General features: G+C 38.5%; 10 protein-coding genes across 10 annotated transcripts; 4 read left to right on the top strand and 6 right to left on the bottom strand. All coding sequences in view use genetic code 12, as the record gives it.

Annotated features, from left to right (window-relative positions):
- Positions 1-33: 33 nt before the first annotated feature.
- On the bottom strand, positions 34-624 carry I9W82_000546 (uncharacterized protein; the record flags this gene model as incomplete). Its single annotated transcript, XM_067694638.1, has 1 exon — positions 34-624. The coding sequence occupies one exon, from the start codon at positions 622-624 to the stop codon at positions 34-36; it is 591 nt and encodes a 196-aa protein (XP_067550571.1).
- A 90-nt stretch (positions 625-714) lies between these two features.
- On the top strand, positions 715-3,897 carry APL5 (Apl5p; the record flags this gene model as incomplete). Its single annotated transcript, XM_067694649.1, has 1 exon — positions 715-3,897. One exon carries the CDS (start codon positions 715-717, stop codon positions 3,895-3,897), a length of 3,183 nt encoding a protein of 1,060 aa, XP_067550572.1.
- Positions 3,898-3,938: 41 nt separating this feature from the next.
- SLC1 (1-acylglycerol-3-phosphate O-acyltransferase) lies at positions 3,939-4,805 on the bottom strand (the record flags this gene model as incomplete). The annotated part of the gene is made up of 1 exon (XM_067694660.1): positions 3,939-4,805. One exon carries the CDS (start codon positions 4,803-4,805, stop codon positions 3,939-3,941), a length of 867 nt encoding a protein of 288 aa, XP_067550573.1.
- A 278-nt stretch (positions 4,806-5,083) lies between these two features.
- I9W82_000549 (uncharacterized protein) lies at positions 5,084-6,733 on the bottom strand (the record flags this gene model as incomplete). Its single annotated transcript, XM_067694671.1, has 1 exon — positions 5,084-6,733. One exon carries the CDS (start codon positions 6,731-6,733, stop codon positions 5,084-5,086), a length of 1,650 nt encoding a protein of 549 aa, XP_067550574.1.
- Positions 6,734-6,820: 87 nt separating this feature from the next.
- On the bottom strand, positions 6,821-9,667 carry I9W82_000550 (uncharacterized protein; the record flags this gene model as incomplete). The annotated part of the gene is made up of 1 exon (XM_067694683.1): positions 6,821-9,667. The coding sequence occupies one exon, from the start codon at positions 9,665-9,667 to the stop codon at positions 6,821-6,823; it is 2,847 nt and encodes a 948-aa protein (XP_067550575.1).
- A 1,807-nt stretch (positions 9,668-11,474) lies between these two features.
- On the top strand, positions 11,475-12,023 carry I9W82_000551 (uncharacterized protein; the record flags this gene model as incomplete). Its single annotated transcript, XM_067694694.1, has 1 exon — positions 11,475-12,023. One exon carries the CDS (start codon positions 11,475-11,477, stop codon positions 12,021-12,023), a length of 549 nt encoding a protein of 182 aa, XP_067550576.1.
- Positions 12,024-12,025: 2 nt separating this feature from the next.
- On the bottom strand, positions 12,026-13,900 carry I9W82_000552 (uncharacterized protein; the record flags this gene model as incomplete). Its single annotated transcript, XM_067694705.1, has 1 exon — positions 12,026-13,900. The coding sequence occupies one exon, from the start codon at positions 13,898-13,900 to the stop codon at positions 12,026-12,028; it is 1,875 nt and encodes a 624-aa protein (XP_067550577.1).
- A 107-nt stretch (positions 13,901-14,007) lies between these two features.
- On the top strand, positions 14,008-15,069 carry I9W82_000553 (uncharacterized protein; the record flags this gene model as incomplete). Its single annotated transcript, XM_067694716.1, has 1 exon — positions 14,008-15,069. The coding sequence occupies one exon, from the start codon at positions 14,008-14,010 to the stop codon at positions 15,067-15,069; it is 1,062 nt and encodes a 353-aa protein (XP_067550578.1).
- A 472-nt stretch (positions 15,070-15,541) lies between these two features.
- Positions 15,542-16,282, top strand: GLX3 (glutathione-independent methylglyoxalase; the record flags this gene model as incomplete). Its single annotated transcript, XM_067694727.1, has 1 exon — positions 15,542-16,282. One exon carries the CDS (start codon positions 15,542-15,544, stop codon positions 16,280-16,282), a length of 741 nt encoding a protein of 246 aa, XP_067550579.1.
- A 27-nt stretch (positions 16,283-16,309) lies between these two features.
- Positions 16,310-17,998, bottom strand: I9W82_000555 (uncharacterized protein; the record flags this gene model as incomplete). Its single annotated transcript, XM_067694738.1, has 1 exon — positions 16,310-17,998. The coding sequence occupies one exon, from the start codon at positions 17,996-17,998 to the stop codon at positions 16,310-16,312; it is 1,689 nt and encodes a 562-aa protein (XP_067550580.1).
- Positions 17,999-18,247: the final 249 nt, after the last annotated feature.

Consider the following 18,247-nt stretch of genomic DNA (forward strand, 5'->3'; position numbering starts at 1 on the left):
AAGTAGAGGTCAGCATTTCATCTTCTTTTCCCCTCACTCCTGAGCTCGTTCTATTATCTTATCCCGAGCCTCATAGTATTCCACTGGATACTCTTCAATCACCCCAGGCTCTTGTCCCTTGATTAAAGAAGCAGGGAATGAATTTTGACGGCCACATTTTAACCTCTCCAATCGTTTTTCAATAACACTTATATCACTTCGTAGCTTTTCCACTCTGCTCAGCTTTGTGCTGTCCTTAATTCCAAAGTAAGCGTCACATAGACTTTGAATTGTTGCAAGTTTTTCTTGTAAGAGTCTTGTCTTTTCGAGCAATTTTTGGTTTTCATTATTCAAGTTCCCACTTATTTGCGCTTCAAATACCAAGGCTTTATCAACATCACCTGAGTCTAGGGACAGTAGGATTGAATTGGAAAGATACTTTGCGTGGTTGCCCAAGTTACTGAGGTCATGGAATTGTGAATTTAGATGATTGGTTGATTCGTCTATGGTCAAGTTTTCTTGATCGCTCAGGACGTACTCGTCATCGGATGTAAGCTCATCATCATCATCATCAACTAAATCATTAGATTCTTGCTCGTTCCTAATTACCTTGCCATCTTTTGGATTTTCGTCTTCATGGATCATTGAGGTGCCGATTATGGAAAATAAAAATGGCGTAGAAAAATTTCGTCCGCGTAGATTCATTTCATCAAAAAAGCACCACCAAATCGACATATGTCTTCGTTCCAGCTACAGAGCTCCGAGGTATTGGCAAGGCTAAAGCCGTTTGGAATACTGTTTGAGAAGTCCCTCAATGACTTAATTAAAGGCATCAGAGCACACTCGAAGGATTCGCCAGAGAGTGTAGCAAAATTTTTAGATGCAGCTATTCAAGAATGTAAAACGGAATTGTATAGTACGGATCTTGAGACAAAGGCAATGGCAGTTTTAAAGCTTGCATATTTGGAAATGTATGGTTTTGATATGTCGTGGTGTAACTTTCAAATATTAGAAGTGATGTCGTCCAGCAAGTTTCAACAGAAACGAATAGGGTACTTGGCCGCGATTCAGAGCTTTAAAAACGAACAAGATTTGTTAATCCTTGCGACCAATCAGTTCAAAAAGGACCTCAACTCGTCTCTGCATGTTGAAGTGGGATTGGCTTTGAGTGGCATTGCCACGATTGTGACTCCCAGTTTATCTAAGGATATTAACGACGATGTGTTGATGAAGTTGAATCACTCAAAACCATACATCAGAAAGAAGGCTATTCTTGCGATGTACAAGATTTTTCTACAATATCCTGATAGTTTGAGAATGAATTTTCATCGAGTTATCGAAAAATTAGATGATTCTGATGTATCAGTTGTTAGTGCTACGGTTAATGTGATTTGTGAGTTATCAAAAAAGAACCCAAAATTGTTTCTTAACTATCTACCGAAGTTGTTTTCAATCTTGGAGGAGACAAAGAATAATTGGTTAATTATTAGAATTTTGAAATTGTTTCAAAGTTTGTCCAAAGTTGAGCCAAGAATGAAGAAGAAAATATTACCGGCCATAATGGATCTCATGCAAAGGACACAGGCGTCGTCCTTGATCTATGAGTGCATCAATTGTGCAGTCAATGGACAAATGTTATCGCCTGAGTCGTTCAAGGACAAACAGACCGCCAAGTTGTGTATTCAACTGTTGATGACTTTTTTCAAAACTAATGATTCCAATTTGAAGTTTGTCGGTTTGATTGCTTTGATCAATATCTTGAAAATTTTCCCAGTTTTCGTGCATGGAGTGGAGGGCGTATCTGAAGTTATCATGGACTGTTTACAAGATCCGGATTTGATTATCAAAAAGAAAGCTCTAGAAGTTTCAAGCTATTTGGTCAATGATGAAAATATTGTGGATGTTGTAAAAGTGATGTTATTGCAGTTGATTCCAGATAGCACTAGTGTTGACGACTCGCTTAAATTGGAGGTAACATCGAACATTTTAAAGATAGCAGCCAAGGACAACTACAGCAACATTCCCAATTTTAGGTGGTATGTTGCGGTTTTGAAGGACATTTTGAATCTTACATTATTGCCAGTTGGATCTGACTCCCAGGGGTTTATTTCCACATCAACATCAAAGGATATAGCTATACAAATTGGGAATGAAATAAGGATTCTTGCGACAAAAGTTCCATCTATTCGACCTGTTCTTTTGGAAAAGATTGTGGTAGAGGTTGTGTTAGACGAGAATATTATAAGGTCATGTCCACTCATTTTGAAGGATGTCTATTGGGTGTTGGGAGAGTACATAGATGAATTTCAAATAGGTGTTGAAGATGATGATGAGGTTGGTGTTGAAAATGAGGACTTGGTTCATAACCTAGACAAGAAGTTGCACATTTTAAACTCATTAGTGAACTGCAAAATCGATCAAAAGTTGGGACTTGGCACTTCTGGCCATTTTAAAATTTCATCCATGTTACTCACTTTACAAGAGCCTCAGGTTTTGTCTGTTTTGATCCAGACTTTGGTTAAACTTTACAATGGAATTATTCACGACTACACAAGAGTATATTCGAATGATGGTGAATTTTCTCAAACAAAATACAACGAATTGAGCTATCATCTTTATCGTTTAATTGGGTTCTTGAACAATTGGGAAAGGCATTACAATTACGAAGTTCAAGAGCGTGCCTTATCTTGGTTGGAATTTTTGAGGCTTTGTCAAGAAGCTATGATTGGAGATGATATGAAGGAAATGGAAAACCTTGAAGCGAAAGATCTTGAAGTGTATCGAAACAAGACAGGAGGAGATACAACTGTTGAGGATGAAGAGACCTCGGACTCGGAGGAGGAAGATGACGCATTCAGCTCGAGTGATGATTCCAGTGATGACGAGTATGAAAACTTGATGTTTTCTGATAACGAAGAGGGTACAAAACCGAAGGCGGCATCAGACTTAGTGCCCAACCCATTTGCTGAGAACTCGAACTTGAACGACACTTCCAAGAGACTCCCTGGATTATTGAGTAACATCTTACCATCATTTTTTAAAGCGTATATGTTGAATCCCGTTGCAAAGAATGCTCAAATCAACATCGGTGTACCTGCAGATTTAGATTTGAATGAGGCAATCAACGATTTGCTCCAAGAAAGTGGTGAATATGCTATTACTGATACATATGATCTTTTCCTTTCTGACTCAGAGGACCTTAATGAGAACTTGATTCAGTTGTCGAGTGCAGAAACCGAGGCCGAGAAACGAATCAATCGCGAGGAGCGTGCTCTTCGTTTGAAGGATGACCCGTACTACTTAGAACCGGAGAGGAAGCGTACCCCCAAAAGCAAATCCCCTGAGAAGACTGGTGAGAAAGCTTCAGAATCTTCAAGGACAGCGAGCTTGTCTTCGAAGATAGAGGAGCCAGAAAAATCCAACAAGAAGAAGAAGAAGTCGTCAAAACTCAAGAAGGAGAAGGTACTCATTCTTGATGAAGAATCAGTAGAAGGTTCTGTTGGTGTCGCTGATGAACAAGCTACCCAGCCCAAACAAAAGTCAAAGACAAAAAAGAATACCTTAAAAATTGATTCTTCCAACTTGGATAATTTCGATCTCGTATCAGCCGAGCCTGTGTCTACATCAAAAGAAGAATACGATATTGATTTAGATGCTATACGGGCAAAGCTCTCTCAAACCACAATTGACAAACCAAAAAAGAAAAAGAAAGTTAAAAAGAGTGTCAAGGAGGATAAAGTCGATGCAAGTGAAGCGATGGGTACAAACGATGTAAGTGATTCAATGGATACAAAAGATGAGCAAAAGGGCAAAGATGATAGGCCAACTACCAAACAGTCTTCAGCAACAGACTCTTCAGTAATTACTGTGAAGCCAATGAAGAAGAAAACAAAGAAAAAAGCGGTGATTATTGAATAATAAAATTATTTTTTATATAACACTAAGCTTTGATAAATTGTCTAATCAGTAGAAATTAATGGTGTATCTTCACTGATAACTTCAACCTCTGTATCAGTTTCAACCTCTTCTTGTGGGGGTTGCAAATCTTCATTTGGTTTGACTCCTGGTGCATAAGAGTACCCAACTTTTTGCAAAGTCTTGATCATGTCACTTCTCACTTTTTCGCAACATTTAGTGACATCTTCACTTGTTTCTAGATCCTTGGTGGAGACGGGAGGTAAGACTTCAATATGAATTTCTCCAGTGTTGAATATCCTTCTCTTTGCATTAAATATAGTTGAAGTGTTTGAGACCACGACGGGTATGATTGGAATACCTGCTTGTCTTGCTAAATGGAATGCTCCTTTCTTGAAAGGTAACATGTTCAACTTCTCTGTTCCCGATCTGGTACCTTCTGGGAACATGAATAATGCACGTTCCTTTTGTTTCAATACTTGTAATGCACCTTCCAAAACCTTCTTAGCCTTAGCAGACCTTGCTCTGTCGAGGAAAAATGTACCACTGAGAGCCATAAACCATCCTAAGAAGGGCACGTAAGCCAATGATTTCTTACTAGTCACAGTATACCCTGGTTGAAAGATTCTTCCTAAAACCTGAATATCCAATGCGGATTGATGGTTGGAGATAACAATCGCAGGTAACCCTTTCAAATAATGTTCATTCTTTATCTTTATATTAATTCCAAGGATCAACTTCAACGAATAGAAAAATGCTCGAGCGACAGTGTATTGTGCATAATTTACCTTACCTACTAATCTCAATGCTATGGAGGAAATCACTCCATACAATGCACATCCTGCGATAAGTACACCGAAAACAACTGACTTCAAATAAAATTTAACCGTTTGGTAGAGTGAGAAGGCCATCGAAACTTTGGTTGTGGGAAAACAAGCGAAGGTGGTGACAGATAATGTGAAATTTCGGTTGGGCTTTGTATGATTTTTTTTTTTCTCTCTCTCTTTAGCCAAGTTGGGTAATGTTGGATGAAATTTTGTTGAATTTTTAACAATGTGTTAACTCCATGTGCATGAAGAGGACACAGAAATAAGCAATTGGTCTACGAGATCGCTCTAGTAGATAAGCACACCCTCTCGCAAGTAGAATAATCAAACTACAGCTATAAGTGTGCATCCTATGTATTCGTTTATTTACCTTTGTGGCCGCGCTTGGCTTTTCTTTCAGCCGCACCCTCTGCTGGAACCCAAATTTCATCATCTTTTGCCTCTTCTGGAATACGCATGTTTTTAAAGGTCTCCTTCCTCCATTCTTGTAAATGCTTTTTCTTTGTGTACTTCCGCTTGTCCTTGAGACGCAACTCTTTTGGTCGATATGGTGCAAATTTTTTGATTCCAATAAAACTGTTTAGTTGCTTATCATCTGCAAGCAAGATTTCCCTGGTAGACAATCCAAATGACTCGGGCGAGACTTCTCTGTATTTAAACTTCAATTCTCCTGCGTCTTTCTTACGGCCTCGTTCCTCTTCTTCTTCCTCAACTTCTTCTTGTATCTTGAGTGTATTGGCATCAATAATTTCCTGAGCTTTAGCTTTCAAAGACTCCTTCTCCTTCTTTAATGAGCTTTTCTCTTTTAGTTTCTCCTTCTTTGCTTTCTTCTTTGGTGGTTCTTCCTCGACATCCACACTGTCTTCATTATGCTCTTCGTCTGCTTCTTCGTCCAATCCGTCCATTAAATCGTCATCCCAGGTTGGCTTTTCAACCTCAGCACCATAATACTGTTCATTAAAAATTTCTGCCATCTTATTATCCCAATCGGCATCGTCGAAATCCTCATTTAGTAGTGAATCTCCAAAAACCTTTTGAATAACTTCGTCGCTCACCTCACTACCAACTGCCTCTTTAATTTGGGCTAAACGATCTACAACCTTGTTCAATTTTACTGTCTTCTTCTTCTTCAACAATTCAGCTTTATGTTCTTCAGCTTTCCTCTTTTCCTCGTGTGCTTTTTCTCTAGCCCTTTTACGGGAATTTGTTTTCGATCTCCGCAAAGTGGCTTGGTTACGTGCGTAGGAAATAATTTCAGTTGAATTAGCATCTTCGTATCTGAAGTTGTAAGCTTGTTCAAAATCTTCCACCGCGTCATCAAAATCCTCCTCATCATCTCTATCTATTTGATCAAGATCAATCACTTTATCTCCCTTTTTAGGTACCCATGCTTTTTGATCTAAGAAAGCTGAAAGAAAAGCATTTTGATCTTTTTCAGGATCGGGTAAACTTTGCGCTGGCTCTTTAGCTTCTTCCTTCTTTTCCTTCTTCTTCAAAAAGCCATCATCATCTTCGTCGTCACCTTCTTCGTCATCGAAAGCATCGTTTATATCATTCAACAACTTATCTCTCTCTTCCTTTTGTTCAGTTGCAAATGATTTTACACCGTCAACAGTTTCATTTTCATCAAATTCCTTGAACGATCCATCCATTAAGTTTTGACGATGGTAATCCTTTAAGTACATGGGTTTTTCTCCTTGTTTCTTTACAAGTATATCATCTGATTCAGGGTCCTTGAAAAATTTCAAATTGGGATCAAGGAGGGACTTGGGATCTGATCGTATTTTAGACAAGACTTGATTGATACCTTGCTCCACTTCATCGGTTATTAAATCACCGTACTCATCCTCTTCTTCATCTGATGAGCTTGACTCGGAGTCGGATTCAGGAGCTCCATCTTTAGAAACCACAGGCAAGGTATCTTTTGTGTCAGATACGATAGTTGAGTCTCCAGTCGATTCCTTTAAGGCTTGCTCTTTGGCCCTCTTGGCGGCTGATTTCTTTCTAGGCATGGTTTGGTTGATTGATACTGAGAGAAAAATGAGATGATCATCTGAAAATTCAAAACTTTGAACTTTTCATTAGCGCTACCCTACAGGCTACTTAAATACTCCTTCTATAAACACTAAATCTGACTGCTTGATATCGAACCAGTCAATCAGTTCGTAACGTGACATTGAATCCGAATCCATGAGTTCAAAGAGTATATTTTCGCCAACGAAAGTTTTGAGTTCCTTTAAAGGATGGTTGGCCAAAATCCATAAAAATCGGTCATAAACTCTTGTTCTTAATTCTGGATATCGTTGCGAAATGTGGAGAAAAATCTGCAATACCGTCATCACCCTGGCTAGGTTCTTCGTATTGATGTGCAAATTGTAGCATTTTACAAAAAGACTCTGATAAGTAATGGGATCCTCAAATTGATAATTTGCATCAAATAATTTGAGAATCATTTGTAGTACCATTGATACAAGTTTCACTTGACGCTTATCTCCAACTTGTGGCTTCTCAAGAAAACTGAGCCAAATATCAAAATCCTCCTTAGTTGGTCGGTAGCTCAACAATTCGATAAACGATTCATTGATGATTTTGGTATTTCCAATAAATGATCCACAGGTGAAAACAATCCCTTGCCAAAATTCAACCATGGACTGATGGCCATTTAAAGAAAGCTTGTACTCGAATAGACGTCTCCAACTAAAGCTTTCTCCTGTCAATGCTTTGAATGACAAATGCCTTATTTTGTCCATTAACTCGCCGCTCAAACGAATCAACTTTAGCTGAATTATATCATCAATAAAACTATTCTTAACCACCAAGTTAATCACCGATATCCTGATCTTGGAGCCTACATCACCCTGATCAGTAGTCGTATAATCATCAAAAAGACTGTAAATGTCCTCTAGTTTAAAAAAGACAGGTATGTTCGCAGCGAGGTTATCAATTAAATTTGCCCGAACCGTGACGTCAATGCGAGGATCCTTCATTAACTTCAAAAGCAGTCTGTATTGATCAAGTTGTAGGTTTTGAAAATTGAAAATGGTGCAGGAGAGGTTGCGATCATTTGGTAAGTGGTATAATATTTCTTGCATGGGTAAATCATCTTGAAACAGAACAACCTCTCTAAACTCCTCAACAAGGTGGACGTATCTCAGAATCTTTAACACATTATTCCAATCCAACTCGGTCAATTGCTTATGCTTGAGAGAAAAAAGATACCCTTTGATCATATCAAGTTTTGACTCCTCAAAAACAAAATCGTCAAATACTTGGTATCCGTCCTTGAATCCATCCAACTGGAATAGTACATGCCATTTACTTGCCAATTTTAAACGAGAAATTATTTGGTCAAAATCAATCATTCTTTTAGGAACTAATTCGAATTCCAGTGGCTGCTGAAGCAATTTATTTAAGTAAAAGCCATCTCCATCTTCCTCACAGATTGCGTCAGCCAAAGGAGGTATAAGAAAAGACAAATCGAAATCGTGAAAGAATGTATCAATAAATTCATAACAAATGTGCTGGTTAAGTCGTATATGACTTAGTTTGGAGACAAAATTTACAATGAAAGCTCCCCTTTCATTGGTATTCACTAGATCATTACCCAATCTACCCAAGATTTCCTGGATTACTGCAACGCTGCATCTCTTCAATAACAAGTCGTCGAAAACCAAAACCTTTAGTAGATCAACAAATACATTTGATATTACGGCTGTACTTTGCTTCAAATTGCGAACCACGGCCCAAATCAAAAAGCATGACGAATCCCGTACCTGATTTCCAATAACGATTGTTCCTTTGGAAATTTTAAAAAACAAATACTTTGATGCTAGCTCAATACAGTTTGCTTGGAATTGTACTGGTAAGTTCTTGGACAATGCTACGTATCCTAAAGTCAACAAGACGGTATGAAGCTTTGGCACGTTGGTTTCGTTGGAATCTATAAGATTAATGATGAATTCAATTAGTTGGTTGTGATAATTTACAGCAGTGTAGGACAACTGCGCAACAATGGTGGACAACGCCTTTGCCATTGCATATCGAAGGTTTGTTTCAAATGTCACCTCGCTGAGTAAAATATCGTTTATCAAATTGTTGACCAATGTTGCCACATTTACAAAAAGCCCCCGTTTAATGTAACTCACTGCCAATTTGCAAAGAATTTTTATTGAGTAGATCAAGCTCATGTTTGAGGTGTGAGACTCTAAAAAGTCTCCATTAATGCAAGATTGTATTCCTGTAATCTGCACTTGGCTTAGTTCAACTCTTTTCAAAAGCTTATTTATAATCATCAAAGCGCCCAACTTTTGGCTCAAATTAGTTGTAAACCAAGAATCTATTGTATCTTTTAAATACGAATCTAGGACATCCTTGCAGTCAGGTCTTGAGAGTAGACGTGAGTACAAGATCAGGGCAGCAACTTGAGTCCGAGAGGCATTAGTGAATCTAGTCAATGAGACTTCGGCGGCCTCTATCATCCGTTCACGTGTGTTTGTCCCAATAGTCTTTATAGGAAAAGGAACTAGAACTAAATTGCAAAGCCATAGCAAGCTAACAAATCTGACAGTCTCGTTTGCATCATGACAGCTTTCGATTAAGCGATCAATAAGGTAGACATCGCTTGAAAAGAATAAAGCCACGGTTTTAAAAGTGCACACTTTTGAGAATGCATAGACAACGTTTCCAATAAACACACCAACCAGCTTGTCCTTTAAAAACAAAGTGCTTAATTCACCTATGTAAAAGCCAAGCTGTTTTTCAAGCAATTTAGGTTGAAGCTCAAATTCATTGACAATGGCAACCAACCGGGCAGAGGCCGATTGGTAAACAAGGATCTTATCACTTTGAGGTAGCATCAATGCATTTCCAAACTCGGCAATCAAACTCTTTATCTCATTGTGTAATTGAGGACTTTTCTTGATAACTTGTTCGTTCAAGTCGTCCATAGTCAAAGTAGGTGAGCGTACATTGCACTAAACCAGAGAGAGAGAGAAAGAGAGAGAGATTACGAACAAAAAAAGAAAAGTTTTCCATCAAGCATCGATCCAAGCCTTCCAAGTCAAATCACAACTCATACTCAACCATGTCGTCCGCTAGACAGCTATATTACAAAGTCACACAAATACGATCTTCCATAGGTATGCCTCCAACAACGAGGCGTACCTTAGAGGCCTTAGGTTTAAAGAGGAGAAATCAAACTGTGTATGCAAAGTGTGATGTTTCCTCCGCACATTCGCTTGCAAAAGTTAAGGAATTGGTAAAGATCGAGGTTACTGACCAGAAGAAGACCAGGGAAGAGATCAATCAAGAAAGGAAGTGGCAAAGCGGTTTTGAAGTAGTCACGGATGGTACTAAGAAGGTGTATGAGTAGGTATTGTGTAAATAGTTCGAACAAAAGGAAAATAGAGTCTGTCCTGATTCATTGAAGAGATGTAGTACCTATATCCAAAGTGTAGACTGTTTGATATACTCATACAGAAGGAGTTTAGTTTCTTTAATGTGTCTTCATCTTCTATTTTCAACGGCGCGAACATGATTGGTTGCACTGGAAGATTCTCCTGCATATAGGCTGTGATGTACCAATACAGGTGGAAAATATTTTTTTTTGCAGAAGTAAAAACATATGATGTTGCCGAAGGAACTATTCAACTATTAATATACTCCATTAAGTACCTTTCCCACCATTGACATCTTATTTATTCCAATAATACCTCGAATTACTTGCTAGAACCAGAAACCAGCCCTTAACCTTCTAAACTGATCATCATTTTTAAGTTAGATTCTTCAATATATTCCATACAAACACTAGCTATACATTACAATGTTCACATATATTAAAGCAAGTCAGCGGAACAGGCTAACACAGTCGCTTTTCACAACTACTTTTGGTATTTGTTTCTTGTTGGTGGGCGCTAACTCAGTGATACCATGCCCGGTTGATAGTCGTTATGATAGTGAAACCAACGAAAGACTACAGAAACAAGAAGAACTTGTAAATAGGACGAATAAATAAGCATTGCATTTTATGGATCTGGAAGTTGGGTAGATGAGGAATCTGTTTATCATTTTGTATACCTTCTAATTCTCTGGTAGAGGCGAAATGAATAATGTATCTGCTGCCCTAAATGTTGTATGAGGCGCTTCAGAGGACCCTAGCAAGCGAAGTAAATAAACTGCTTGCGGTGCATCCTAATGAACCCGGATACTTGTTTGATGAAGTATGTCATAATTTGCAACGAATCTCATGTCATTTTTCTTCACGTTGAAGAAGATTGCACGTTAAATCATAATGTAGGTATGGCAAATGGTGATTAATTAGCTATTAGTTCTAATTTTTCACAGTTCCTTTACTGTTAGAGGAAGATTTTGCTATTTGAATAAGCTAAGGGAGCCTTAGTTACACATATTATGAGCAAAATCTTACCAAAAAATATCGTTTCATGAAAGATGCAAAACACCAATACCAATGATCTTAGCTAACGTATCCAAGTTAGTTTCTACTTGCGACGGCTAAATATTAAAGATATTTTTTTCGTAGAGAGATACAGTATAGAATCGGGATTGGTGCACGAGTTGCAAAAAAAAAAAAAAAATAAAAACAGGACATTACGATATGTTACACAAACCTTATAGTTAAACTTTCTTACCAAATAGAGACAAATCATAAACATTATGAAGAAACTATAAATTACATCCCACAGTAGAAATCTCCTACAGTTTACTCCTTTCTTCTTTTTCAACTTGTTATCAATCATGAGATCTCCTAATATTACACCAACCGAACTGCACAAGAGACAGCAACGCCATCTCAAAACCTCGAGTAGCTGTGAAGCAACTTATGACTATAATGATGAACCCATTGGGAAGGTATTTACAGATAAAAAGTTCATTGATCCATTGCACGATCTTTTAGTTAAGAATCAACAAAGGTTGTCACGTATCAGAATTGACCTTCCACATTTTACATTGCACAACCACAACCAATTGAATGTCAAAAATGAGGTCGGGTTCCCAATCTTTGAAGACGAGCCAAAGCCACCAAGTAAAGTAACCTCATCAAAAATTTCAAAGCAAACAGGAAAGTCATACAATATGACGATCGATGATGGAGATAACCTTGCATGTCATGCAAATAATATCCTTCGTATGGCTATTGACTCAACAATGATGAGTTCCATGAATTCAATTACATTGCAAAATGTCAACGGTGAATCATTTGATGAGAATGCGTACCCCAAGGATAACGGAGCATATAAGATTGAAATCAATGAGGACGAAATTCGAGCTGCTATAAATGGATGAGGTCATTGAATGGGGAGTATTCTTTCCAATTTTGCCAAATCTTTCAAGTCATGGCTCTCATTGTACTTGCCGTGAACCGTTGGCCCAGTTTTTGCAAAAATGCGATCTTCACTTAACTCATTACAAAGAAGTTCAAAGGCAGCTGCAATGTTGTTTCCTTCGATTAATTGTGATTTCAATTCACCGAAAAGGCCATTGCTAGGTAAGTAATTGAATGTTTGTTTCATAGGGCCTTGCAAAACCGCATGGTCTTGATAGTATTGCCATAAAAAGTACAACACTGGAAACTCATAGTGTTCCCTCATTGTACATCTAATCATCCATGAGTACATCTGATGAGAAGGGGTTATTCCAATACTTTTTAAATATTTTAAATAGTGCAATGCACAGCGCTTTGACGAAGATTTGGACAAGGAGTACAAAATCAGGTTGAGCGACAGTGTAGATAATTCCTTTATGCTAGCAGGGTTTGCATAATGTAGCGCCATTAATGTCTGTACCACTGCTGTATGGTTTAAATATGTGGCAACATAGTTCAATAAACAATCAATAAATATGCTCTTCGTCCTTGGATGTAAACGTTGTGCGTATTCCATACTTTGAACAGTATAGTCGTATAAAGTTCCGAGTTTTGCAAGTGAAAGTTTATCACTCTTATCTCTTAAACTCACCACATCTGAATTAGAGTCATCCGAGTCCGTGACTGAGCCGAAGTTTGCAAATTTATGGTTCATCGCTTGGAACAAATCAGTAGATTCTATACCTCCCTTCACTTCTTTTGTAGCAAAAACATCAAGCAAGTCAAGAATTTCTTCAAGACTAGTACCACCATTCTCGGCGTTGTAGCAATGACTTTCTAGTATCCTGATGCAAAGTTCTTTATTCAAAGCTGAACCGCCAGCAACCACTTTATGGAAAAAGTGACTTTCAATCAAGTCCATTGTCAGGGTTGTATCTCCATGCATTGCCAATACCTGAAGGACATTCATTAAAAGAGAATTTGTCAAAGATTCAAAAATTCTGTTCAGTTCCGGCATCAACGAGAGGACAGCTTCCTCAAGGGTAATTTTTCCATTTGAAAACCCAGCCATTATATATCTCGTGTACACTTCCTTTACTATTTGATAACTGTTATTCTCGAGACCCACTTGTAAAACTCGTAGCCATAAATAATCTTCAAGGTTAATAGTCTTGTCATGGAAAAGCTCAAAAACAAACTCCAATCTTTTCATATCCTGGTTCTCAAGCAACACTTTGATAGCTAGAGATAACGGAATTTCTGACTCTTTGAGAAACTTAATGACATATACAGAAGCGATTTGTCCCTGGCTTGTATTCAATAGCCAACAAATGTAGCTCAGATTGTATACGGGTAACATTTGCTTGTTGTACATTTTCTTCCAACTAGCGTTGTACTCTAATATGTCAGTTTGAGATTGATTGAATCGGAACTGGTATATATATGCCCAGTCCAAGAGTCGTTTGGACGCTTCACTCTCCTGCCTTTTCTGAAACGATAAGCGTAGGTTATTGGAAACATGAAAGTTGTGTTGTATGCACTGTTTGAGGAATGCATTTAGTGGAGATGTTGGAAGCTCTTGGAGGTACGATAATAAACTTTCCACATCATAAATCTCAGAGAGCCGTTGTAAAGTCTTGGAATTGGTGAAACCTTTACCTGAATAGCTGCGTCGCCTTGTACTTGAAGATGATTGAGTGTATACTTTAGCATCACTATACTTCCTCGAGTGATTCAATTGACCGAGAGTATTTGTCCTGATCCATCTTCCCAGTGGACAAGATGATAGCTGAAAATACACATCAAAGTGGGTGTGAGGTGCGTTGTGTGATCCCCATCTGGAAAGTGTGCCAAACATACAGAAACACCAACCAAAGCTGCAACCATATTTTTTTTTTTTTTCTCCTTAATTTCCATTGCTTTCTTTGACCCTAAAACTTATTCAGCATTAGAATTACCTCATCCATGACATTTATTTCAAGATCATTTGCAACAGCGGCTAAAACAAAGCCTCAATTCAACGTATTTGATAGGTCAACTAAGCTCTTGCAGCGGTCGAGGACGCCAAAACTTAATCCAGAGTTGTCACGAAGGAAAGATTATTTGAGGGATGACGTTGCTCTAAAGACGATTGAACGGTTGGCTTTCATCACCAGGCCATTTGATAAGACTCTAGATTTCGGCAGTAACGGCGGAAATTTGCTTAAACAGCTTTGTACGAAAAGTCATGTTCCACAAGAATTGGAAGGCGATGAGATTGAAGAAAAGATAATTGATCAATTGAATAAAGATAAGAAGTTAGTTCGAGAGAAAATCAAGGAATTAGTTTTGCTTGATTCATCAAAGGAGATGTTGCATCGAGACACTGATAACAATTTTGACTTTCAATTTCCTGGTAAAGTTGAAAAAGTTGTTGGAGACGAGGAAAAGTTTGATCACGGGGTATTAAATGAGTCAGATACTTTTGATTTGGTGGTGTCTAATCTAAGTTTGCACTGGATCAATGACTTACCCCAATGCTTGTCGAATATAAACAGAATTCTAAAACCAGATGGATTATTTATGGGTACTCTTTTCGGGGGAGATACTTTGTACGAACTACGTACGTCTTTGCAATTGGCCGAGCTAGAAAGAAAAGGAGGCATTTCACCTCGTGTATCACCATTGGTACGATTGAATGACGTTGGATCACTTTTGAATAAGGCTGGATTCAGCATGTTGACGATTGATTCGGAGGACATTGTTGTGGGAGGATTTCCTGATATTGCTGCAGTATGCGAAGATCTACAGGCAATGGGAGAGCAAAATGCAGTTTTGTCCCGAGCAAATAATTTACCAAAAGACGTATTGTTGGCAGCTAATGAAATATACAAGAGTTTGCATGGGGAAGTACAACCTAATGGAGAAGTACTACTTCCTGTCACATTTAATGTGATTTTCATGATTGGATGGAAAAAGAGTGATACGCAGCCACAACCATTGCAAAGAGGAACCGCGGAAGTAAACTTGAAAGATGTATTGCAATAAGCGGCGCTTTCTGTGTTTTAGATTTATAGAAATTCCATTTCCTTTCATGATATGTTAAACTCTTGTGTTTCGTAACCTGGAAATGTCAGCGGAAAAACATTCAACTTTTTGTGTCATTTTGCGGGTAAGGCTGAAAGAAAGAAAGACTGTGTGATCCGCAAGTACAGATATGTGACCACAGATGGCACTATAAGCTCTACGGAGAATCTACGCCACTAAATCCGAAGGGTCCAGACCTCCTTCTGAAGAGGCTCATTTTTCCGGAGAAGTGCTAGAACATTCTTGCGCATACGGAAAAGTTGCTTTCATCCCTTGGTTAAATTCAAAGAGTTTAGTAATTCCGCATAGAAGCAATCTAGATTTAGCCACCAATTGTCAGCATATAAATGACAAGCAAATGATGCAAGCATATAAATACTAACCACAGTTCCTGTCTTCTGAAAACATCGTCTTCCTGTTCCCAATTTCAATCATGGTCAAAGTATTGCTTGCTATCAGCTCCTATCACGGGAAATTTTATCCCGAGGGCTCCAAGACAGGCGTTTATCTCACCGAGGTATTAGAACCGTATATGGAGTTTACTAAAAAGGGTTATGATGTAACGATTGCTTCAGAGACAGGTACATTTGGTTGGGACAGCCACAGTATTCTTTTTGAAGGATTGTCTCTCCACTTGCGCAATCTCTATACAGCATTTTGCAAGAAAGATTCACCATTCAGCAAAGCAATGAAGAATGTGAAGAAGGCTTCTGATGTGGAAAATGAAAGGTTTGATATCTTTTTTGCTAGTGCTGGCCATGCTACATTATTTGATTACCCCAAGGCCAAATCGTTACAAAAGATTGCTGCTGATACTTATAATAATGGTGGTGTCGTTACTGCGGTTTGTCATGGACCAGCAATTTTTGAAAATCTTATTAACCCTAAAACGGGAGAACCTTTGATTAAGGGTAAGAAAATCACGGGGTTTACTGATAGTGCAGAGAAGACATTACATCTTACAAATACAATTAAAAAACACAATTTGGTAACAATGGAAGGTGTTGCGAAGAAGGAAGGAGCTACTTATATTGCACCCAAGGGTGATTGGGACTCGTTTACTGTTGTTGATGGCAGACTTGTAACTGGTGTCAATCCACAATCTGCTCAAAAGGGTGCCGAAGACACGATCTCGACCTACGAAAAGACAAGAAATCAGACAGAATATAACTAGTTGTTCCACTAGATTCAAATATGTGTATTAGATATCATCAATTGTTCTATATATTGGCGCTTCGCCTGAACCCTGTTCTACTTTAAAGAAATCAGGACCCAACTCTATTAACCCTGTTTCTGCAGCATAAACCGCCCAATGGTCGGTCAACTCTTTCAAGATTTGAGGCTCCTTTTCAGCAAGGTCTTCTATCTCACCTGGATCTTGGATGATGTTGAACAATTGCCATTTCTCAGGACCAAACGGTTTTGGAATGTACAAAGCTTTGTATTGCCCTTTTCTGATTGCTTGTTGTCCAAATAACTCCCAACCAGTTACAGTGTTTTCATCATGCACATATGGTGCTTTACCTGATATGTAACTTGACCATGATTTTCCACGTGGAAGAGCAACTTCTCTGCCTCTATACGATGAGCCTGGATGTGGTACACCAGCAAGATCCAAAACGGTTGGCAAGATATCCATGACTGTGGTGAACTCCTTGAATATTTTTCCTTCTTGATTCTTCAATAATGGCGGATAGTGGACAATCAAGGGGCATACAATAGCACCTTCTGTAGACCAAGCTTTATACATCGAATGGGGAGCAGTTGCTGCTTGTGCCCATTGGTCACCATAAAAGGTAAAAGAATTATAATTTCCAATATTCGCAAGTGAATTGTCGTAGTATTTCTCAACAAAGGATTGTATTCTCTTGTTTGTCAATGGCAACGCTTCCATAATCATCCCTTCTGCTCCATTATCAGACATAAACAAGATAAATGTATTGTCCAATTCGTTCTTCTTTTTCAAGTGGTCAACCAATCTTCCAATCTCTTCATCTAAAATTTCCACCATAGCAGCATAAGTTTGAACAATCTTGGTTTCCACAGCCTTCTCTTCTTCAGTCAAGTCTTTCCAATCCTTACGTATAGTTGTGATGGGGTGCGGTTTGACATCCTTTTCAATGATTCCCAACTCTAATGCTTTTGCTAATCTCTTTCTACGCAACTCCTCTGGGCCAGAATCGTACACGCCTTTGTACTTGGCAATTCTATCTTGAGGCGCTTGATATGGCCAATGTGGCGCAGTGTAAGTAACAAACCCAAAAAAGGGTTCATCTTCCGGTGTTTCATCGATAAATTCAATTGCCTTGTTTGTAAAGTTGGTGGTTGAATAGAAATCTTCGGGCAAATCCTTTTCTGGATTTAATTCTTTGTCATCAGAAACGTAGTAGTTGGGCAAGAATGGAACCTGCTCACCAGTTTCATCACGTGTAATGTATTTGTAATGATTTCCTGCACCAGGCAACAAAGTCCATGATCTTTTGAACCCTCTTTTGATTGGCCAATAAGGCTCTTTCAACCCCAAGTGCCATTTACCTGATATAAATGTATGGTACCCGTTGTCTTGTAAAATCTCCGGCAAGGCAACTACCTTATCATTCAAGTACCCTTCGTAGCCAGGCTTACCTTTGAACTTATCACCCTGACGTGACGCAAACTCTGCCATTTGCCCTAAACCTGCAATATGGTTGTCTGTACCGCTCAACAACATTGACCTCGTAGGGGAACACGCAGAGGCAGTATGGAAATCAGTCAATCTGACACCATTCTCAGTAGCTAATTTATGCAAATTTGGTGTGTGAATCTCTCCACCAAAGGGAGATAAATCAGTGAATCCTAAATCATCAGCAACAATGATTAAAAAATTTGGTCTCTTTTTCTCAATTGTCATGTTTGTATTCCCAATAGTTCAAAGGTGTTTCATTTTTTGGCTACGATGGTAACATTGGGGGGGGCATTTTATATTGGTTTTGGTTTGGTGATAGTCTGAACGCCACAGTTTTCGTAATATTCAATTACTTTTATCTCATTTAACAAGAAAATTATGCAATACATACATACATACATATATAAACAAGAATAATAATATTAAAGCCCCAATGTACACTTGGCACGAGTAGTAAACAGTCAACTGGTGTAT

This window comes from Candida metapsilosis (genome assembly GCF_017655625.1).
Source record: "Candida metapsilosis strain BP57 chromosome Unknown scaffold1, whole genome shotgun sequence".
NCBI classification, from domain to species: Eukaryota; Fungi; Ascomycota; class Pichiomycetes; order Serinales; family Debaryomycetaceae; genus Lodderomyces; species Lodderomyces metapsilosis.